The sequence below is a fragment of the Marmota flaviventris genome, chromosome 3 (genome assembly GCF_047511675.1).
Source record: "Marmota flaviventris isolate mMarFla1 chromosome 3, mMarFla1.hap1, whole genome shotgun sequence".
NCBI classification, from domain to species: Eukaryota; Metazoa; Chordata; class Mammalia; order Rodentia; family Sciuridae; genus Marmota; species Marmota flaviventris.
Window position 1 is genome coordinate 116,993,929 of NC_092500.1, and position 24,148 is coordinate 117,018,076.

General features: G+C 39.1%; 1 protein-coding gene across 10 annotated transcripts in view; it reads left to right on the plus strand.

The window, feature by feature from the left end:
• The window catches only part of Mical3 (microtubule associated monooxygenase, calponin and LIM domain containing 3), a 203,541-nt gene that overhangs the window by 79,465 nt on the left and 99,928 nt on the right, over window positions 1-24,148 (plus strand). For all 10 annotated transcript variants that reach the window (XM_071610264.1, XM_071610263.1, XM_071610266.1 and 7 more), the window contains 12 exons: window positions 4,767-5,107; window positions 6,856-7,063; window positions 8,918-9,034; window positions 9,920-10,021; window positions 10,837-10,992; window positions 12,502-12,602; window positions 14,734-14,991; window positions 15,542-15,657; window positions 16,617-16,743; window positions 17,892-17,988; window positions 20,928-21,075; window positions 23,607-23,803. In XM_071610264.1, coding sequence (XP_071466365.1) covers window positions 4,844-5,107; window positions 6,856-7,063; window positions 8,918-9,034; window positions 9,920-10,021; window positions 10,837-10,992; window positions 12,502-12,602; window positions 14,734-14,991; window positions 15,542-15,657; window positions 16,617-16,743; window positions 17,892-17,988; window positions 20,928-21,075; window positions 23,607-23,803 — 1,891 coding nt within the window. In that variant the 5' untranslated portion in view covers window positions 4,767-4,843. The remainder of the gene's footprint in view (window positions 1-4,766; window positions 5,108-6,855; window positions 7,064-8,917; window positions 9,035-9,919; window positions 10,022-10,836; window positions 10,993-12,501; window positions 12,603-14,733; window positions 14,992-15,541; window positions 15,658-16,616; window positions 16,744-17,891; window positions 17,989-20,927; window positions 21,076-23,606; window positions 23,804-24,148) is intronic.

Consider the following 24,148-nt stretch of genomic DNA (forward strand, 5'->3'; position numbering starts at 1 on the left):
TTTTTAAGAGGGGGCACTTTACCATTGAGCCTTGTTATTTTTTAAGACGGGCCTTGCTGAGTTGCTGGGGCTATGTTGAATTTATGATTCTCCTGCCTCAATCTCTTTAGTCTCTGGGATTACAGGTGTGCCCAACCCCAGACAGTCTTTGACTTAGTCAACTTGTTACCTCTGAAGCCATGACCTCAGTGTTTGCATTCAAATGATAGCAGCTCAGTTGCTCATGTTGCAGAAAAAAATATGTCTAGAACTATTTTGGTGATTTGGGGATCCTTGTTTTTGTGGCAAAACACTATGGAATCTCAATAATCTAATATGAATTTTTCAACTAAGTTTCCTCCTAACAGCATTCCAAAACAAGCATTCCTATACACCTACTATAGTTCCAAAATCTATTTAGACAAGTCACACCTCTCACTGAGTGGGCTAGGAAAAGGAGCACTTTTTGGATTCCTTTAAGATTTAGAGATTTGCATACCTACTGGTATATTAATCGTATAGAGACAGGAGAGAAAAATGAAGCCTCACTCTGGGTACCCAGAGCCTTATCTGAAGAGCTGTGAGAAAAACAAAGCTGAGAAGTAGAGTTAGAGAGGATGAGAAACCCCATTCCAGACAGTTTTTGTGGGTTTTTTTTTTTTTTTGGAGGGGGCACTTTACCATTGAGCCTGTTATTTTTTGAGACGGTGAGTGATTCTTATTTTGTTGTTTTCTTTCTTTCCTTTTTCTAATTTTAAAGATAATTTTTTTCACTAACCCCCCAAACAACCACCCACCTATTCTAAGAGCTGCAGATTGAGCATTCTCATATCCACCTATGAGTCAGAGTAACCTTTCATTCTTGTTGTAAATAAAAACATGAACCCTGTTCCTGCATGTTCTTCATAGGCTGTCTGTCTCCCCAGCACTTCCCTCTACCGCCAAGGAATGCACAGAGCATCTGAGTCAGCAGTCAGCTGCCACTAGACAAAACATGCAGGGTATTGTCAACTGGCAGTCTCACAGATGCTCTGGAAACCTGGCATCACTGTTTCTTCCTTTTCCCCCTTCAGACTCCTCACTTCCCTTGCCTTTTTCTTTTCATACCTTGATTTTTCTGTCCCCAGAATTTCAAGTACCTTCCTGCCAGGTTTCCTGGTCCCTAATGTTCCTGTAATTGTGAATGTTGATTTTTCCCAAGACACTTGGATGGGTGGTAAAGGAGAAGTCAGGGGGAGCATGAGTTGGCTTTGACATTCAGGAATGAGGGGAAATGGGTTGGTTTCAGGAATGGCTCTTCTGCCATTCTGCCTGGCTTTTCAGAACAAGTCAGAATGCAAGGTAAGTCCTCTTGGAAATGAGACAGTCCCAGTGCAACAGAGCCACCGAATAATGGTGTGGTACTCTAGATTTGTCTTCCAACTCCAGTGATCTGGCTCACAAAGAAGGAAAAGTAAGGCAGCCCAAGGGATTCAGTCTCGTGTAGTCTTACCTTGAATGCCTGTTGCATTGTTCCAGGAACCAACCTGCTTCTGTTTATCTGCTGTCATTAGTCCCTGCAGGTCATGATCCTTTAGCCTGGGCACTTAATACTTGTCTGCTGCCCATAAGCAGGTACTCTGCAGCTGAAACCTGTTAATTTAAAGGTGCATTGCAGCACCTTTAAATTTCCAACTACAAAAGATCGGGGCTGATTATTAAACAAGGTGTGCATCTGCTGTGGAACCTTATTTGGATCTTCTCTGTAGTGGTTAGTAGCTCTTGGCAAATAAATATTTATTTCAGAATGGGCTACAACCAGCCAATGGGATGGTAGCCCATGCAGCAGAACTATTCTTCTGACACAAATGCCCAAGACACTCTTGAGGGAGAGATAGGAGCACAAAGCAGGTGTTATGACCAGGGAAAGGATTTTACAGATATCTGGTGTGGGGTTTTAATGTGTTAAATTCAACAAGAGAATAATGGTGTTCTCAGTGCTCTAAGTTCTGGCAAGAAATAGAAGGTGGCTGCTATTAGGGAACAAAGAAAAATTATTTTCTCCCTTGATGCAAATATATCAGACATGTACAGTGGGTTCAAATCTTGGAAACATTTCATTGTGACTGGCAAAATCAAGGTTGATTGTGAACACAGGTAGGATATGTGGGTCCAGGACAGCACAGTGCTGTCTGCTCACTGAAAAGCAAGTAAAATTGCAGATTCCCTACATAGAAGGCAAGATGTAGAGGGTCCCCAGTGTAGCAAATGCTATCTGAGGTCTTTGTTTCCAGTTGTTGGTTATTACCTGTTGTAGTCTTTCTTCTGCTGTTGCATAAGAACATCTGTTGTTTTTTGTTTTTTTGTTTTTTTAACCCCTACTAGCTGTCTTTTAACTACCTGTCTTTTTAAGGTAAGTTTTGGCTTGTAAGAAAAAGAATGAACTCTTCTTAGGAACTTTAAAATGTTTTTCTTGCTACTACCTAAATCAAAACCTTTATTTAGGGGAAATTGAAGGCTAGTTTCCATTAATCTTGTTTTATTTATTCATCTATTGGTTTTTTTGTTTATTGTGGTGCTGGAGAGGGAACCAACCTGCTCATGCGTGCTGGGCAAACACTCAATCACTGAGCTATTCCAAGCCCCCTAATTCCATTTCTTGCTGAACTCTTGCCCACATGGATATTAGAACAAGCAGTATGTATAGTTCTTAATATCCAGAGCCAGGAGAGGCTGTTGAGTAAGTAACATTTTTTAAGGTGAGAAGCCGAATTAGTATATTTCAGATGATAAATTAATCATCTTCCACTCATCCTCCACAGTAGTAGAGAAGTATTGAGCTATTGACATGAAAACGTGAAAGGGAAAGGACAGTTCCTGTAGCTATGACTTTCTTTCATGAAGCTTAAGACACATTTGTAAGTGATTTGGTTTAATCATATGATATCATGGTGAGGTATGGAGAAAAACAGAGCGATGTTTCTCCTTCATAATGGGAAGAGCTTCCCAACAGAACCTTGTGAAACTTAACACCTGTTCTCTGAGAATTGATTGTATCAGCACCTGCAGCTTGGTGGCTCTCTTACATTATATCAGTAAATAGAAGGCCACTTTTTCCTTCTTTCCCCTCCTGAGGACAGCACATAAATAACTCCCTTCATCTTCTCCTATCCCCAAGAGTAAATCTTCCACAGTTCCAAGCCATGTTTGTCATACTAGTGGTAAATTGGAGGATGTGCCTTCTGATTGAATAATGTTGGATTCATGTATCTTCTGATTGAATAATGTTGGATTCAACTTGCTGATCTTATCTTCAGGATTTTTATGTCTATGTATGAGATTATTTATTTAATTTATTTAATAGATATAGGCCTTTTTAGATTGTCTATTATTTTTGTGTGAGTTTTGGCAGATTGTGTTTTTTCATGGAATTGATAAGCACCAGGAACAAGTTTTATGACCAGGAGAATTTCTTTAACACAAGGCTCAGAGAACTTCAGAATTGGGAGAGAGTTGTAGAAGTCATCAATCATTCCTTCTTGTCTTCCACAACAACAACAAAAAAATCAGTTTTATGAGGCAAAGTGACTTCCAGGGTCATGCAGCCTGTGTAGGCACATGTGGCTCAGGGTGGTGCCCTACAGTCACCCGGTCCTACATTCTTCATATGGCTTAGCTTGGCCCTTTGCCACCTACCTCCAAATTATGGTTGTAATAGTGATAATAAATAAAATGTGGTACAAAGGTGATGTGACAGACGCCAGAGAGAAAGTAGATGAAGAAACACATGAGGTGCCATCTTCGGCCTTTAAGCCTCTTTACAGCAGACACATAGAATGGCAAATGTGTTCATGTTTTGATAAGTGGAAGATATAGATGGCATCATTGTTATTGTTAAACATGATTATGGGCAAAATGGGGTGGCTCTACAATCTCCCCATCCTGCCATGTACCACACACAGAAGACTTCTCAAGTCTTTTAAATCTCTGCTGATACTACCACATCTGAACTTCCTGCTTCTTAGAACTTCTATGACACTACCCTTTTTCTGTGTTTCTCATAATCTTTTCTAGTGGGGTGGACTTTCTTCCAGCCTCTTCTTGCAGGTTTGTTCTTCCTAGAGCACATGTAAAGCCATGGCTTATTTCAGTTCCACTACCACTGTACACTAAGGACTCCCAAACCTGGTCTGCATCTCTAAGGGCTCCCTTGAACTTCACATTCATACTCCACTGCCTAGTATATGGCTATATTTTCCCCTAAGTAGCTCAGATGCGACAGATTGAAAAGGGAGTTTACTACCCCTGTTCACAAATGGGTGCTTTTATTTTTAATTCATTGCCTTGCTATCATGATTTCTCAGTGGCCTAAGAAGGAAAACTGGGAATCTTTTTGACACTTTGATCTTTATCAGTCCCTCATAGGACTGTCTGTGTTTTACTTTATTTCTCACATACTATACTTCTTCTTATGTGGCTAACATTTACTTACCCTGAAGACTCTGCTGTCATGTCTTAGAGGTTCATCTTTAATAAGGACCCTGCCTCCCTGAGATTTAGGTACTCTTCCTTATTCCTCTCTCTCTATTGGTACACTGTATCATTCAGTTTATGTGCCTGTCATTCACTAGACTATAAAATCCTTGAAAACAAAGGCTGTCTTACTCATCTTTCCACCTCAGTATCTTGGATGGTCCCTGGAGCATTTCAGTATGCATTTGTTGAATGAATGTGTTATCTCTTGAGATCTCTTCTTCAGAAAGATCAATTGTAGAAATACTGACCATTTCTTTCTTTCTTTTCGTTAGATTAAGGTGACAGTGTCAGGTGGATCAACTGCCATCCCACTGCCCCCTCTGTTGGGCAGTGCTGAGAGTGGGGAAGCATGGAAGAGAAGAAGCATGAGACCACGAACCAAGCTCATGTCCTCTTTGACCGGTTTGTCCAAGCCACTACCTGCAAGGGAACCCTCAAGGCCTTTCAAGAACTCTGTGACCACCTGGAACTGAAGCCTAAAGACTACCGTTCCTTCTATCACAAGCTCAAGTCCAAGCTTAACTACTGGAAAGCCAAAGCTCTCTGGGCAAAGTTGGACAAACGGGGCAGTCACAAAGACTATAAAAAGGGAAAAGCATGCACTAACACTAAGGTAAGGGCTTAACTATTCTCAGACTCTAAGGTCACTGACATGAGAGTTTAACTAGGTACCAGTTAGAAGAATTGAATAGAGATGGACTGGGTAAGATTCCCAGGCTAGGTTGATGCCAGGCAGATTCTAGCATCACTGTGTGTAAATATACTACATTTTGTGTAAATATACTACATTTTCTTTGTCCATTCATTACCTAAGAAATTAAGCTTATAATCTGTTGAAATTTTGCAGATCCATTACTCATGCTCATTTTTTTTTCTTTTAAAAAAAAATTTATTGGTTCTTTTTAGTTATATATAATAGCAGAATCCATTTTGATATATAAGCATGGAATATATCTTATTCTAGTTAGGATCTCATGGATGTATGTGATGATAGGATTCACTATTCACTGTAATGTTTTCATATATGTACATGGGGAAATAATGTCAAATTTATTTCACTGTCTTTCCTTTTCTTATCCCCCCGCCCTCCATTCTCCATTGTCTAATCTACTGCACTTTTGTTCTTCCCCTCACCCCATCCCCTTATTGTGGGTTAGCTTTCACATATCAGAAAACATTTGACCTTTGGTTTTTTAGGACTGGCATGATTGTCTCCAGATTCATCTATTTGCTAGCAAATGTCATAAAGTCATTCTTCTTTATGGCTGAGTAATACTCCATTGTGTGTAAATATACTACATTTTCTTTGTCCATTCATCTGTTGAAAGGTTGACTGTTTCATGTGCCAGACCCTTTTCTGAGCATGTTTCATGTATTTTCATATTGGACATTCAAAGTCTCAACTTTTTAAGAACAACCCTGAAGTCAAGCTTTGCATTTTGCTGAAGTTTCATTTTGAACCTCACCCTCTTAGGAGGATGCAGATCATTTAGCAAGGTCATGGATAGGTTAAAAGTCTTATCTATGCATAACTTCATAGTTCTTGACATGTCATCTTTATAAAACCATAACTCTATACTCAACTTCAGTTTGCCCTTGTGTGGATAACTAGAGACCCATCCCAGTGGATTTACATTTGAATAGATATCATCAATAATATTCAAGAAATTCAAAAGCAAAACTTTCGTGAGTACTGGACTTTAAAAATGAAAGGAACTCAAAGTCAAATGTGTTGCACAGCTTTCTTCTGAGCATGCAGTACAAACTAATTAAGATCTTTGTTTAGCCTCATGCTGAGTATTTCTCTAGAGTATTGATTTTCAAGAGCATTTCCCTGGACTTTCAGTCTAGAAATGATGATTTTACATCTCTTTTAGCACATAAAATTTTGGCTTTTGAAAGTGGCCTCCAGAGAATTATCTGTGTGGTAAATCCATTCCAGGGCTCTGAAGATTTGTTGAACCATAATAATCTCTACCTCCCTGGACAGAAATCTGCTGAACAAAGAAGCCTTTCAAAAGGTCCTCTCCTGTCAGTAAAAGATTAGATGTGATTTTCATATTATTTATTGAAATGATTACCCCTTTAAATATGTTACAGATATGTGGGCCTTACAGGCTGACCAAGATGAACATGTACTTGGTTCACAAGTAGCACTTGTTCAGTCTTTCCCATCCATAGCAACCACAGCTCTTCTTTCAAACTCTGCTGTGACACAGACAGGTTTGAAGTTTTTTTGGTAATGGGGAGAATAGCCCTCACTGAAGGTTTACAGGAATGATGGTTATGAGATTATAAAATATCTCTAGAAATATGTTTTAAGAGTCACAAGCTTTGCCTTAAAGCAGCTGTGTTTTGCAGTGTCTCATCATTGGAGCTGGCCCCTGTGGTCTCCGCACAGCCATTGATTTATCCTTATTGGGAGCTAAGGTGGTGGTTATTGAGAAGCGAGATGCCTTTTCCCGCAACAATGTCTTACATCTCTGGCCCTTCACCATACATGATCTTCGAGGTCTGGGTGCCAAGAAGTTCTATGGCAAATTCTGTGCTGGAGCCATCGATCATATCAGTGAGTAACACCAGCTGCTGTAGGATTCCAACCCTTCTCCCGCCCACTTTTCAGTAGACAGAGACAGGTAGGTTATCTGAGGAATTCCTGCTCAATAGCATAATTTGTTCCGATCTCATTGGTATCTATCATGTAGCAAGCATTCCCTATATTGAGTCAAAATATTTGCCTCTTGTAGTTCTGTGACCTAGAACTTTGAACTACAATGTTTGCCCTGTGCAAGGAGGAGGAGTCTGGCTTAAGGATGTCTGAGTTAGGTCTTGGACTATTACTGAATGCTTGCAGTGTGTGAGATAGGCAGAGGGGCTAAACTTTTGGAAACCGGTGCAATTTGGGCCTCAATCCTTTGGTGGTTCTTGGAGTAGTAGAAGTACACAGGCTGTGGCTCTCTGCAGTGTAATCTTTCATATGCTAAACTAACATAAGAAGAACATGCTACAGGGATACAGTCCTTATATTTAAAGAGAAAGCAGAGTTCTAGGTTGGTCATGAATGACAAGTCAGTAGTAAAATTCCTCTGGTTAGGTGATACTCACGAAGTCTACAGCCAGAATAGCTCTTGGCATTCTCTTGTCAGTCTTCAAACTCATTTGGAGTCTCTGTATTTTTGAAAAGGGTAAATACAAGTTAATGCAGTTGATTATTGTTTTCATGCCTGTAAGTAGCCTATCTGAAAACCAGTTCAGAACAGAAATTGTCTGCATTATGAAGTTGAAATCCTCTATTTAAAAATTGGTTATCACTAAAGAGTCCAGGAAAACTTTATCAAAGAAACTTTGGTCTGAGTACCAGACTTTTTGCTGTTTGAAGTGGTTGTGCCAATTTATTAAACACTGGCTAACAACTTGTACTTCCCTGACAGAAGTGCTTGGAACAATAGTTATCTGCAAAACTAAAATGTGTGCTAGCATGAGACTTAATGAGTCTTTGGGAGTGTGACTCAGAGGGTGATAGTTGTGGTAAGCTAAGGAAAATAACCAGGATGACTTAGCAGTGGACTTGCATGTGCTTCTAACAGATTAGTCACAGATTGAAGGTAAGTTTGGCTTTGAGGGATGACTGAGGGTCATTGATAGAGTGGACTTGTCTCCCAGTGATTATGAGTGGCAGAATTATTTTGGGACTGAGAGAGTCTTAGATCAGCAACTAGATTTCTATCTTTGTATACCTAGTATTGCTGCCACAACTGGCACTGGGTAGGAACTTTGGGCATCAAATAGTATATAAATCTCACCTTGATAATGAGTGAGATTTTCAATTATTTTGTGCCTCAGTTGCCACAACTGTAAATAAGTTGGGGTTCTGTTAAGAGGATAAGGCTGAATTGTGATTTCTTTTACCTGCTGAGAGAATGTGAAGGTCAGTGAGATAATAAGAGTAGAAGGGATGCCATGGATATTTCAGAAAGCAATACAGTGGCTCCATATCAAGCTGTGAAAAGTGTACTCATGAGTGTACTCCTGTGTCCTGTGGTAGGTGCCATGTCCCATTACGACTATAGATACTACTGAGAATAGCATCTCTGACACATCAGGGGAAGCTAGAAAGGAGAGTCTCCTGGTGGCCACAGTCTCATGCTGTCTCCAAGTTTTCTATTGTTTAGAATACCTAACTCAAAGATGTAGGTGGCTTTAAAGTCTCTAGAGCATCTCTTCCACTGGTTGGTATTTACCCTTAAAAAGAAAGAAGTTAGAGAACATGGCATAGAAAATGTCTCCTGCTCCAAAAGACTTTGGAGAACCTGAATAGACTATGCATAGGAGAAAGGGTGGGAGGGAACATGAGGAGCAACTACTGGTGTGTTCTTTCTTCTCTGTGTGCTCTTGCAAACATGTAGTCTTTGTATTTACCCAGGTATACGTCAACTCCAACTAATACTTTTGAAAGTAGCCTTGATCCTAGGCATCGAAATACACGTCAATGTAGAATTCCAAGGACTTGTACAGCCTCCTGAGGATCAAGAAAATGAACGTAAGTTGAATTGGAAAAATGAAGAAAGCTTAAAATGGCATTTAAAGGATGAGAACAGATGAGGTAAAAGGAGAACATGGGAATAATCTGCCAGTGTTTTTCAGAACTAGTTAAAGGGATTTCTTTGTATAGTCTGTGCCTTTGAAGTTTACTGTTAAAGTTGAATAAGGAGGCCTTTTGTTAAAATTTTTGAATTTATTCTAATCAGTTATGCATAACAGCAGAATATTCTTCGATTCATTATACACAAATGGAGCACAGATTTTCACTTCTCTGGTTGTACACAAAGTAGAGTCACACCATTCATGCAATCATACATGTACCTAGGGTAATGATGTCCGTCTCCTTCCACCATCTTTCCTATCCCCATGCCCCCCAACCCTTTGCCCAATCCAAAGTTCATGAGGAGGCCTTTGACTTAGTCATTGCAGGCACTTGTACTATAGAAAAATCATATGATGGGGAAAGTCCCTTTGTAAGTTCTCTTCGGAGCTTCTTTCTCTCTGAAGTTTATACCCCATACTTTTCTATTTATTGTTTTTTTTTTTTTAATGGTGAATTTTATCCATATTCTATCTTACCACAATTTTTTTTTTTTTAAAGATAGAGTGAGAGAGGGAGGGAGAGAGAGAGAGAGAATTTTTAATATTTATTTTTTAGTTTTCGGCGGACACAACATCTTTGTTTGTATGTGGTGCTGAGGATCGAACCCGGGCCGCACGCATGCCAGGCGAGCGCGCTACCGCTTGAGCCACATCCCCAGCCCTCTATTTATTGTTTTTAGCTTGGAGTTTTGTGCATTCTGTATGCCTGGGTATCTAGAGATGATCTTAGAGATATGAATTTGGTCTGAGTAATGATCTTAATTTTGCATTTGGTCCACAGGGATAGGTTGGCGGGCACTGGTGCACCCCAAAACTCATCCTGTATCAGAGTATGAATTTGAAGTGATCATTGGTGGGGATGGCCGTAGGAACACCTTGGAAGGTATTGGCTTGTGCTCTACTTACTCTCTTCAGAGAAGAATAGAGGCTGACCTTGTCCCCAAGAGTCCATGTTCCTGAGAATTTGCACAAAAATGTGCTATCTTTTATTGTCTGGGGCAGGGGTACTGAGGATTGAACCCAGTGCACTTTTTCACTGAGCTACATCCTCAGTCCATTTTTTAATTTTTATTTTGAAACAAAGTCTTGCTAAACTGTGGAGGCTGGCCTCCAACTTTCAATCTTTCTGCCTCAGCCTCCCAAGTCTCAGAGATTACTGATACTTTGCCTTGCTGGGTTTCCTATTTGAATTGCATGGCATCTCAGCTTTCTTCCAGACAGTGCTCACTCTGAGTATATTTTACAGGGTGCTCTTGTTAAGTACCTTGTTAAAGTACTAAGAGATGAGATATACTTTTTTTAAAATATTTTTTTAGTTGTAAATGGATACAATATTTTTATTTGTTTTTATGTAGTACTGAGGATCAAACCCAGTGCCTCACAGCGCGAGGCAAGCCCTCCACCACTGAGCTACAGCCCCAGCCCAAGATATACTTTTTGGGAATTGACAATGTAGAATGTAATTTAAGTCAGCACACCTGCTCCCCTTTTTAAATGGAATCCCTAGTACTGAATAGTATTCTGTTCAGTCAGATTTCAGATTGTTTATTAATGATGTGGGAGACCTGCCCTAAAAATTTTTCATTGAGTTTCATTCTCCACATTTTCCCTAATGTCTTCATCAACACCCTCCTCATTTGAAGTGATCATCTTTCTTCTCTAGCCAATTGCCACCTATGAAATTTTTTTTCCCTCCAGGATTTCGCCGGAAAGAATTTCGTGGCAAACTGGCTATTGCCATTACAGCAAATTTTATTAACCGAAATACAACAGCAGAAGCCAAAGTGGAAGAGATCAGTGGTGTGGCTTTCATATTTAACCAAAAATTTTTCCAGGAGCTACGAGAAGCCACAGGTTGGTATAGATTCCTCCAAAATAATAAGGTTAAACATTGAAATGGTTACTTATTACTTTTTTCTTGGGGGTTTGATAGGGTGGATGGTGCTTGTTATTACTGTTATGTCATTTGTCCTGCTTTTTCTTCACTCCTGTGCTTTGTTCTTAGCTTAATGGTCCCATATCATTCTGTCTCCTGCTCTAGCATTATCAGTCTTTAGCACAATGGCTAGGCTGCTCTAGATTTTGTTTTTATTTATTGTTTTGTTTTAAAGTATTCATTCTGCCTTCTACCAACTCATCCCCAATCCCTTACCTCTACATTGTGATGCTAAGTTATGGCACTGGATATAGCAAACTGCCAGTTGGTAGCTCTCTGGTTTTATTGAGAACCTAACAGATATTAAGTATGCAGTCTTCTTCCTGAGTTCATTTGAACTTGAAAGCAAACCATGTGACAGATAGGAATGACATTGTTGTATGATGGCTTTTGAATAGATGTATTTTGCTGCAACAAAAAAAAAAATATGTATTTTATTCTCTATTTTCTTTTTTTTTTTTTAGAAAGAACTTTTTTTAATATTTATTTTTCAGTTTTCGGTGGATACAACATCTTATTTTATTTTATTTTTATGTGGTGCTGAGGATGTGGCTCAAGCAGTAACGTGCTGGCCTGGCACGAGCGGGGCCCTGGGTTCAATCCTCAGCACCATATAAAAATAAAATAAGATGTTTTTCTCTATTTTCTAGACTTGATTTCATTGCCTTCGTTTTTTTAGATGAATAGAATTAAAAAGACAATAGCTCATTCTCTACTTCCAGGCATCTACCCTGTTTTTGTTTTTGTTTTGGTACCAGGGATTGAACCCAAGGGCACTTAACCACTGAGCCACATCACCACCACCTCCCCTTTAAAAAAAAAAAAAATTTACGTTTATTTTTTTTTTTATTATTTATTTTTATGTGGTGCTGAGGATCGAACCCAGTGCCTCACACATGCTAGGCGAGCGCTCAACTGCTGAGCCACAACCCCAGCTGCCCCCAAAGACTTTCTTATTTTTTATTTTGTGACAAGGTCTCACTTGGTTGCTCACAGCCTAAGTTACTTTGAACCTGTAATTCTCCTGCCTCAACCTCCTGAGCTGCTAGGATTATAGGTGTATGCAACCATGCCCAGTTTATGAGATTTCTCTAGTTCTCTAGCTTCCTTGATGACTCAAAGAGGTTTAATCTGTTAACTAAGCCATGCCCTCTTTAAGGATTACCCTCTTTTTTTTTTTTTTCCAATTCTTATGTTTGTGTTAACTTTTGGTCATTGTTTTCAGAATAACTTAAGTTGAATTAATAATAGTACAGAGGGAAACAAATCTCCCCTTATTTTCATGAACTGAATAGGCAGGAAGAGAGAATCTGGACCTAAACATCTTCCTGCTTGGAATTTTATGATCCTGTCTTAGATAGACCCAAGTAGTCTCTCTGGCTGCCCTACTCAGCAAACTCCTATGCATGTTTGTTTTCTGGTTGCAGGTATTGATTTGGAGAACATCGTCTACTACAAAGATGACACGCACTATTTCGTTATGACAGCCAAAAAGCAGAGTTTACTGGACAAAGGGGTGATACTGCATGTGAGCAATGGATCTCTTTCAAACCACTTTTGTTGAATTTCTTAATATGATCACCAAGAGAAAGGGCTTTATTGTCTGATGGGATTTTTCTGCAAGGGAATAAAGATGAGCATTGAACACATCTCCTCAAATCACTGATGGTTTTTAGTTTAACTTTGAAAAAAATATTTTTATTATGGAAAATTGTTAATTTAACAGAAATAGGGAGAATAGTATAATGAACTCTTATGCCCATTCTTTAGCTTGAGCAGTTATTAACATGGCCAATATTGTTTCAATAAAACCCCACTCCACTCACCTCTCCTGCCATTGGATTGTTTCAAAGCAAATGTAAAGAATCATTTCTTGCATAAATAGTCAGTTTAATTTTAGGTGACTTTGTTTGAGATTATAATGAATTTCATGTATGACCAATTATTGGTTGGTCAGTAGATCTTTTTTTGGGAGGGAAGTGATAGAGGTAAGAGAGTTCAACCAAGAAGCAATGCTTGGTGCTTATGACAGCCTGATTATGGCTCTGGTTTTACTGTGGCAACACTGAATTGGTATATTTAGGCTTTGTTCAGACTGAACAACAAGGGCCTAATGTCCATCTTTAGCCAGCCTTTTTTTTTTTTGCAAAACTAATTGTGTGGAGATAATCTGAAATCAGAGAGTTGCAAGGTGGATGGTTTCTTAAGGAAAGTGTCTTAAATCTTAGTTGGTCTCATTGGTCTGAATATGGGAATTATTTCCCCTGTGTGATGAAACAGTTAGAAGCAAATAAACACCAGAGGTGTTGATTTAGGCTTGTACAATTCCCACCAGACTCAAAGCTGAATCTCAGGGAGCCCTTTGTCTTTGTAGAATGATAATGAATCAAGTCCTTTTAGTCTGAGTCACACTATTGCCATATTGAGACCAAATGAAGAATGAGCTGAGGAGCACATGCTTGCAGCACAAAGTCTCCTTTCCACCCATGAACCTTGTGTCTGTTTCTCAGCATAGCAGTCCTGTATATATGCAGGGAGAAACAGGACAAAGCAGTTTGTATAGCCCATTCTGCCAAAGCAGAAGCAAGACATACTTGGCTGGATGCTTTATAAAGTGTTCATTATCTGGGGCTATTTTATTGTTATCAATAAGAACTAGCCAGTAAAGCAGTTGAGATGCCTGGGACTAAGTTAAGACTTAAATTTAACATCTGGGCAGAGCTGTGGTTGTCAGTCAAAAGTAGATAAGAGCAATCTAGACTGTTAAATTAAGATCTGTTTTACTTTTTGTTTTCATTTTTTATAGGGCAGGAGCTGTGCCTTCTGTGAGTGCTGTTTATAAACTAAACCCACTGTAGCCATTTAATGTTGAACAAGCAGTATTTCTAGAACCAACCAGAGTGTTTGTGTTTTGACTTCTGACATCTTATAGTTGTAACTGAAAGTACCATCAGTAATACTTGGAAACTGAGTCCCCACTTCAGGAGAACAGAGACTTGGCTCAGTGTGCAAGAACCTCCAAAGCAGAAAAGGAGCTTTTTAGTCCCTTACTTAAAGCTCTTTTTCTCTCATTTTTGTTTTTTCCTGTTGGTGATTTTCTATAGAGCCTTACAGAATCTTATATATGATTTTGAAAACCTGTGTTCCATTTTCAGTTCATTCCTTCCCATCCTCCTCAGCTACCAGTGTTCCTAGTGCCACATCTCTTTGGCACTGAAGCTTTTCAGGTTCTTCCTTTAAGCATGATGAGCTATGCAAGTCTGAGTTCCCAGCTGAAAAAAAAAGCTGTTTGCTATTCAAAAGATAATGATTATAGAAGATAACATAAACCATTAAATACTTTTTCAGCTTACAGAAATTATTTAATTTGTTATTCAGAACAACTCTGTGAGGTAGGTAAGCCAGGACCAGAGGAGTAGCGACTTGCTCCAAGCAAATAGAAAAGCCAAGACTGTTTTTAGGCAGCAAAGCCTATTTACTCTTAGAAACACCCCTACCCAAAAACTTCTTTTTACTTTGTGTACAAGCTTGGTGGAATATTAAATCACTTTAAGGGGAAGGAAAAGCTGTGGAACTAGGTTATGTCTAACATTTTCTGTTCAAGTCAAGCCATCCCTGCCTGGGTTTTTCCATCTTGTACCTCTTCTTTCTCTGGACAGGACTATGCTGACACAGAACTCTTGCTTTCCCGGGAGAACGTGGACCAGGAGGCATTGCTAAACTATGCCCGGGAGGCGGCTGACTTCTCCACGCAACAGCAGCTGCCCTCTCTAGATTTTGCCATCAATCATTATGGGCAGCCTGATGTGGCCATGTTTGACTTCACTTGTATGTATGCCTCTGAGAATGCAGCCTTGGTACGGGAACAGAATGGACACCAGTTATTAGTGGCTCTGGTTGGGGACAGCCTCCTAGAGGTGAGTACTAAGGGAAACAGCACTTTATAGTAAAGGCATTACTGAGGAACAGTAATAATGAGGAGCAAATCTGGGTATACTGGCTGTAGAGTGAGCATCAGCAGCATAGGCAAGACCTCTGCAGGAGTTATACCAACCAGGAAAAAAATAATGACATTAAGAATGGTTAGAAATTTTGCAACTTTTATAACTTGCCTCTCTACTAGTTTGTGAAATGGAGATGTCCAGAGTCTGAATAGTTGCCAAATACAACTGTTGGCAGCACACTTTCTTTTGTTCTTCAGTTTAGCTTAACTCTTTTAAAAATGATTTATTAGCTGGGTATGGTAGTATTAGCCTGTAATCTCAGCTACTTGGGAGGCTGAGGCAGGAGGATTACAAATTCGAGGCCAGCATTGGCAATTAAATGACAAAATAAAATTAAAAGGACTAAGGTTGTAGTTCAATGGTAAAGCACTTGCCTAGCATGAGCTAGGCCCCAAGTTCAATCCCCAGTACTGAAGAGAAAAAAGATAACTTATTGTGACTCTGTCTTGTATCTCTTTCATAGCCTTTCTGGCCCATGGGAACAGGAATAGCCCGGGGCTTTCTAGCTGCTATGGACTCTGCCTGGATGGTACGAAGTTGGTCTCTAGGAACCAGCCCCTTGGAAGTCCTGGCGGAGAGGTAATAAGTCTCTTCCGTGAAAAAACTGGGAAAAAGGAGTGGCTTATTCCTCAGGCTGAGTAAAAGTTCTTCCTCCTTCTTTCTCTCTTTCTTTATTCATTAAAGATATTTTTATATGTAAGAGAGGAAAGGTGAGGCTGGGGCTGTGGTTCAGCAGTAGTGCGCTCACCTAGCGTGTGTGAGGCCCTGGGTTTGATCCTCAGCACCACATAAAAATAAATAAATAAAAACAAAGGTATTGTGTCTAACTACCAACTAAAAAAAAATAATAATTTTTTTTTTAAAAAAAAGAGGAAAGGCAAGATATTTCATAAAATTTTAGAAACCTAAAGATGACCTAATGGGACTGTTCTCTTGTCCCTTTCTAAATGAATTTATTATTAGAAAATAATATCTGGAGTCTCTGTATACCCTCTGGTTCTTTTATGACCATTACGTGAACAAATACTTTAAAAGTGCAATTTAGATCATCCTGACCTTAAGCTAGAAAGGCTTAAACTGATGAAGTCATTGTCGTAGTCAGACCATGCTAACATAAGAAACGGAAAGGATTGAAAGGATAACGCCAAATTGTTTTAAAACATTTCTCAAACCTTAAGGCATTCTGGCTTAATGTGGTGACAGGTTCTCTTTTTACCTAATTTTTAAAATTAAAGTATATATTGGCACACTTAAAAACACAATAGTAAATTAGTTGCCTTTTAAATTAGACCAGACAATTATCACTCCCCATAGCATTGTCCTGTTCTTCTCTTTGGCTCTTAACTAATCCATTGTCCTTGAAATCACTGAGTGGTGGTGGTTCTGAGAAGCTAGGGTTGACGTAGAGTCAAAGAAAACTTTCCAAGAATGAAGATATATTGTATACATCAGATAATTTGGTGGACTGTCAAAACAAATATTACAAAAAGAGGAAAATGTTTATTGTGCTTGTCACTCTATGTTGTGTGTTATTGCAGGGAAAGCATTTATAGGTTGCTGCCTCAAACCACTCCTGAGAATGTGAGCAAGAACTTCAGCCAGTATAGCATCGACCCTGTCACTAGGTATCCCAATATTAATGTCAACTTCCTCCGGCCAAGCCAGGTAAGAGCATTCTAGTCAGATATGTGCATCTGGGCCTATTCTCAGGACTGATCAGAACTCTAATAGATCAAAATGTATATAATTATGTTTGGTTTTAATACCATATACACTTTCAGTAATCCCATATACCTATACATAAACATAATTTCAGTAATCCAAGTCGGTATCTCTCTGAATTGGTGGAAGTAGGTATTATTTTCCATCAACATGTTGAGCAACTAAGGCATGGAGTTGTTGAATACTTACAGAAGATAAAATGTGACCAAAATAGTGTACCTAGGACTTCATCCCATGCCTCTTAATTTAAATCACATACAGTCAGGGAAAGAGCGTTGATTGATTGATTCAGTATTCTGAAGATGTGACTTCCACTTGCCTGTTGGTCACTAATCACCTGTGACTCAGATGGGTCATTTTACTGTCTGAGCCTCAGTTTTTCAGCTGAGAAGTGGAATTCCTACTCAAGGGATCATTGTAAGTGCAAATGAGATTGTTCTCTGGAAGGAACATTGGAAAATAAAAACATAAAAGTAGAAGATATTGTTATTATTGTAAACCAATTATTTTTTGGTTCTGTTGTGTTCTCAGAAACTCTGAACCTTCATTACTGTATTGAGAATGACATTTTACAAAGCATAACAATCCCTAAGAATAGAATTTTAGAAAGGAACCTATTTGATATATTTTCTGTGTTCCAGAGTAATTTTTTGTCTTCTGTATATATGTGGTAAAATGTTTATAAATCCTGTTAATGAGCAGGCTTAATTGTCCAACAGAGACTCACCAGAGGGACCTCTGTGATTGAGTAGTTAACTTTCAGCACAATTTCTAACAGTTGCTATGTATTTGTTTCTATATAACCTAACCCATTCCATAAAAGATTTAAAGGTTATCACCTTAACTTCTGTCTGAACTTTACCATGGGGTTGAGGGTGTAACTCCCAGTGGTAGAGTGCATGCTAGCATACAAAAGGCTTGGGGTTTGACCTACAGCACTGCCACCACCAAAACAAAAAATACATAAATAAACATACACACAAATAAATAAACTTAATCCACTTTCCCAGTCTTTCATCGCAGTCATTCTGTTTTTAGGTGGGAATTTGTTCCATGGTGTTTGATTTTCCTTCTTTTCAATTTTCTGCCAGGTGCGCCATTTATATGATACTGGAGAAACGAAAGATATTCATTTGGAAATGGAGAACCTAGTGAATTCCCGAACTACCCCAAAGTTGACTCGCAATGGTGAGTTCTGGAAATGGTTTTTTGAAAGACAGGTAACCCTTTTCAGAGAAGTCTACTCAAAAGCCATCACATGAACATAATACCATATATGGCAGTGGTTTTCAGCCAGGAGTGGTTTTGCCCTCCAAGAAACATTTGGTTGTTCCTGAGGACATTCTTGGTTGTCATGACTTGGGGAGGTTGCTACTGTTTCTAGGTGGATATAATCCAGCAATGTTGCTAAACCTGCTAATGTACAAGAAAGGTTCCCACAACAAAAAATTACCTTGGGCTAAGGTGTTATGAGTAGAGATAAATTAGATACAGATGCTGGAGAGGAAAAAGAGAGTGTGCATACTACACCCACTTTTAAGTTTTGTGGGGAAACTTATAGAACATGTGGTAGCATTTTAGCTGGGGCCTGTGGTGTTGCCATTATACATGTTAAAGGCAAAAGCCATTCCATATTTTGTGTGTATTGAGAGGTCCCTGAAGTTTTTATTTGACATTGAGTACACCTGGTCAGCTATAATTAAGATAGACTGGAGAAGGGAAATACATGACAGGCTAGGAGATTAGTTGGAAATACATTGCAATAATCAAACTACACGGGATGAACCCTAAATCTGATACTGAGCTGGAAATAGAGAAGGGAGAAAGTGGTAGATCACAGTTAGAAAAACTTGGACTTTGGGGCCAGGTGCAGCTGGGTCTCAGACCAAGTCTTGCCATTTGCAAAATGTGTGGCCTTGAACACATTAGTTAACACATCTGAACTTCAGTTTCCTCATCTTTGAAAAGAGAATAATAATAGCTTCCTCCTATGTTGATCATGAAGATTATGTGACATATATAGAGCACTTATTACAATGCATAGCATGGAGTGGGTAATCAAAAACATTGCCCTTATTAATTATGTATGAGAGACTATTTTTTAATTTCTTGTTTCTTTTTTAGTTATATATAACAGTAGAGTGTATTTTGACATATCTTACAAACATGGAGTATAACTTCCCATTTTTGTGGTTGTACATGATTTGGGATTACACCGGTCATATATTCACATAAGAACATAGGAAAGTTATATCTGATTCATTCTACTGTCTTTCCCATTCCCATCCTCCTTCTCTTTCCCCACTTCCCACCTCCCTTTCCTGCCCATTGTGAGTCAGCATCCACATATCAGAGAGTACATTTGGCCTTTGTTTTTCAGATTGGCTTATTTTACTTAACACAGTAGTCTCCAGTACCATCCATTTACCAGCAAATACCATAATTTCATTTTTCTTTATGGCTGAGTAATATTCCATTGTGTATATGTACCACATTTCCTTTATCCACTCATCAGTTGAAGGGCATCTACATTGGTTCCATAGCTTAGCTATTGTGAATTGAGTTTCTATAAACATTGATGTGGCTGTGTCACTGTAGTATGTTGATTTTAAGTCCTTTAGGTATAAACCTCAGAGTGGGATAATTGGGTTAAATAGTGGTTCCATTCCAAGTTTTCTGAGGAATCTCCATACTGCTTTCCAGAGTGGTTGCACCAATTTGCAGTCCCTACGTGAGAGACTATTAAGAAGCCAGAATCAGTGGACTTTGCCAGTTGATTGCCCTTAGGGGCAAAAGATGGGTACTGCATCAATCTCAACAAGGAAGTGGGAGGGTGAGAAGTTTTGAGTTCCGTTTTGGACATTTTGAATTTGATGTGCTTTGGAGATATCAAGATGAATATATGAATCAACAGGCAGATTAAAACATTTTCCTTTCTCCATTGGACTGTTGTATTCATCAGCTTTCTATTGCTGTGACAAAATACCTGAGGTAAACCAACTTAAAGGAGGAAAGATATATTTTGCCTCATGGTTTCAGATTATAATCACTTGGCTTCGTTGTTTTCGGGACTGTGGTGAAACAGAACATCATGGCAGGGAGCCTGTGGTAGAACAAAGCCTTATGGTGGCCAAAAAGTTGCCCAGCACATATTGGATGTATGAATATCTAGACTTGGGAAGCATCTGAATAAAGTCAATATCTGAGCTAAAAGATAGCACTAGGGGTAGTTCTATGTGTAATCTCAGAATATATTTCCTGTGAAAGACTTAACCAGGACTTTTATGATAGCAGTTTTATCTTATGTTCACAAATCTCTAAATTACTTAGTGCCAAGCTAAATATTTCCAGCTGCCTTAGGGAAGGGAACAGACTTTCTTGGACACAAATAGGAATTCACAGATTCTCTCAAATGATCCATATCATAGCTCTTCCAAGGCATGATCATTCTGGTTTTAGAAACATGTCAATGAACTGGAAAACATCCAGGTGTATGTGTTTGCCTACTCAGTTTCTCAAGATGTGATCATTTATAATACAGGGTACCAAACTGGGTCTGGAGTATTGTTATAGTCTGGGGTCCTCAGCCTTTGTCAATGTAACCATACAGAGTGTCATCACTTCACAAATTGTTCAGTATTTTAGAAATTATAAGAGCAAGTCTTTAATTATTTTTACTTTAAGGTGCTGCTAGATAGAATAGAATCTCTCCAGTGTTGCTTTGGAGGAAAAGGTTTCCTCAGACCCAGCAACCCTCCAGGGAAATCCTAAGACTGCTCTGCAGGTGAGGGTGACAGCTCAGTAGTGGTACTCTTCCATCTAAGCCAGTTTTCAGGAGTTTCCCAGGGACACTGGGCTTCAGCACAAGTACCCAGTTGTGAAATTTTAGTCTCTTCACAGGCTGGATGTTGACTTTAGAATATGAGTATATTGGTACCTAAAATTCCAGGATCATGATACCAGTTATATAACATTGTCCTCACTGTTTTCTTTTGAAGTCTAGAAATGACTGTTTTTGTCCCTACCTTTAGTAATTTTTCGAACTGGATATGTGTACTGCAAAGCAGATCTTATATTAGTGTTGCTAGGTAACCACACTTCCAATAATAGTTGTTTTATTGTTTTAGAATCTGTAGCTCGTTCAAGCAAACTGCTAAGTTGGTGCCAAAGGCAGACAGATGGTTACGCAGGAGTAAATGTGACAGATCTCACCATGTCTTGGAAAAGTGGCCTGGCTCTATGTGCAATTATCCACAGATACCGTCCTGATCTGATGTAAGTCATGACTGTACTTTTTATTTTATATCCACCAAAGATCTCAGAGCACCCTGCTATCAAGTAGTCAAATTTTGTACTCTTTCCAAAATGAGGTACATAGTGGGATGCATTCTCCAGAAGACTATGATTTGATTTAGCTATATTTAAAACTTCATATGTCAAGCATTGTGTTGCTCAGTCCAGGAACAATTAGCTGAGTTGTGTGTTTTGTTTGTTAGTTTTAGTACTGGGGATTAAACAAAGGGGCACTTTACCGCTGAGCTACATCCTCACTACATCCCTAGTCCTTTTTATTCTTTTTTTACTAAGTTGCTGAGGCTGGCCTCAAACTTGCAATCCTGCCTCAGCCTCTCAAGTTGCTGGAATTAAAGATATAAACTACTGCACCTGGAAATTAGCTGGGTTTTTAAAAATCACAGCACTCAAAGTAAAAAATTGGCTTAACACCCACCTGGACCTGTTAACTTTACACAAGGGAAAACTCTGTTTATTGGCCCCAGGTTGAACTCTTCATTTTGGCCAGCCATCTCAGATGCTGTTGGTCACATGGGAAACCTGGCTAGAACACTGAACACTTGGCTAGCTCAAAACAAATATGTCACTGCCAGTGAAACCGAAAACAATGAATACTTACCAGTTTATGATGGTTCATTGATATTTTCTTGTCAATGACTACACTTTTTGCAAATATAATTCTGTCAGGGGCTGGGGTTGTGGCTCAGTGGTAGAGCACTTGCCTAGCATGTGCGAGGCCTGAGTTCGAACCTTAGCACCACATAAAAGTAGATAAATAAAATAAAGGTATTGTGTCCAACTATAACTAAAAAAATAAAATAAAATAAAAAATTCTGTCAAGCTCATGAAGTTCATGTCATCTTACCCAGTATACTAGTAACATCTCTTTTGTCGATTCTTTGTCCACCTATCTACAGAATCAGTGCACTAGGCTTACCCCAGGTCAGCTGTGGTGACTGGATTTCCCTCACAGGCATTCATAACCATAGAAGCCAAACAGAAAGATTCAGAAATAGAAGTAGAGTGCATTGAATTATTCTGGCTGCCTGTACCTTTTATCATTAGGTCCATTTAATGGCCTACTTCTTATTTATTTTAAAATTGCTTAAGAAATCCTAAAGTACATAGTCCATATATATATGAGATAGTTATTAAACTAAAGAGGCAGATCTAATAAAAACAGCTTTGCACAGTGTAGAATTTAAATGGAGAGGACTTGAGGATATGGCTCAAAAGAGCACTTGCCTAGCATGCATAAGGCCTTGGGTTCCATACCAGGCTGTAAAAAGAAAAGAGTAGAGGATTTCTAATATGCTTCAATTAATGTAAGTGACCCCCCAATGTTCCTGCATTCAACTCATCCAGAAATTGGTAGAAGGTAAATGAAAATAGTACTTATTCACTCCCACAAAAGAAAGGAGTGGGGAGGGAAAACAGCTTGAAAAAAAAAATTATGACAAAAGGCACAGAAGGGCTTCAGAAGATGAGGCAAGTGATAAGTTCTTTTCCAAATGGAGGGCAAGAAAGGGAAGGATAATGACAGGAAAAGTTGAGAGGACCTAGTGGATGGGTTACAGGGGTGAGTATGGGCCAGAGGAGACACATTCCTGTTAGATTACACCAAAGCGTGCCTGGAGAAGGCCCAGGGGAGTTACAGCAAACATAAAGCAGTGAGAGAAAAGGAAGTAGGGTGTTTTTTGTTTTTTGTTTAATGAAAAAATGCCACAGGTTCAGTAGGTTAGCACAAAGTAAGGGTTTCCAGGTAATCTGAAGTCACCTAAACAAGCATGTTGGGGCTTGGGATATAACTCATTTGGTAGAGTGTTTGCCTAGCATTCACAAGGTCCTGGGTTCAATTCCCAGCAAAACCCCTCCCCCCCAAAAAAATAATACTGTCAGATATCACTCTGAATAGCAAGAAGCTTCAAACCCAATAGGAAATATTTGTTAATCTAAATACTTGGGAAAACTCAGGAAATTTAGCAATGGGAAAATCTTATGTAGGTTTTGGAATTTCCCATCAGGAGAAAGCTGTGTAAGATTTACCAGAGCTGATTTTTAGGACATTAGCAGCTTGCCAGGGCCAAGGGCCATGGTGGTAGTAGCTTTGGCTATTAGGAGCAGTCTGATCCAGATAGGATTCATACTACTATTTGACATTCATTTATATGTGGGCACTTGGGTATAGATGAATCTATATTAAAGATAGTTCCTGTACTGAGTTTACATTTTGTGTCCCTGGAAAGATGAGAGGAGCCAACTTTTTCCCTCTTTTTCTCCTTTATTGGATAGCTCTTTAATCATTTCTTCTTGAGGATGCTTTGCATTTCTTTAGTCAAAGGAAGGAGAATAAGAGGTGAGAAAAACAGGTCTGCTCTCAGATCCTAGTGATGCACTGCTCCCTGGATTTTAGTCAGAAAGACCAAGAAATGACTGTGATCCCGTGATATTGTATGTTCTGGTTTGAGGACAGTCAGCCCAACTTGATCTATATTCCTTGTCCTGTTTCTCAGAGATTTTGATTCTTTGGATGAACAAAATGTGGAGAAGAATAACCAGCTGGCCTTTGATATTGCTGAGAAAGAACTGGGCATCTCTCCCATCATGACAGGCAAAGACATGGCCTCTGTTGGGGAGCCTGACAAGCTGTCCATGGTGATGTACCTGACTCAGTTCTATGAGATGTTTAAGGACTCACTCTCCTCTACTGGTAAGGAGCTGGTGGGTGTGATATGGAATTCTTAGTATCCTGTTGAGCTATTGTCCAGGCATTTCTGTCTTTCCTTCCAATTGTGCCCTTCATCAGTACCACTAAATACAATACCACCAAGCTCAGGCTTACTCTGTTTCTACTGCTCAATGTGGAGGCAAAGCAGATCTGTGTTTGCTGAGATCCTAATTCCAACTTGGGATAGAAGGCATTTCCTTCTACGCAATATAACTGAAATGTTGTCTCAGTTATCAGTAGAGCTCTCTGAAAATTGCTTCATTATTTTTCTCTTTTCTAGTCTTATGTTCTAAACCATTCATTATTTTACAAAGTTTTTTTACTTAA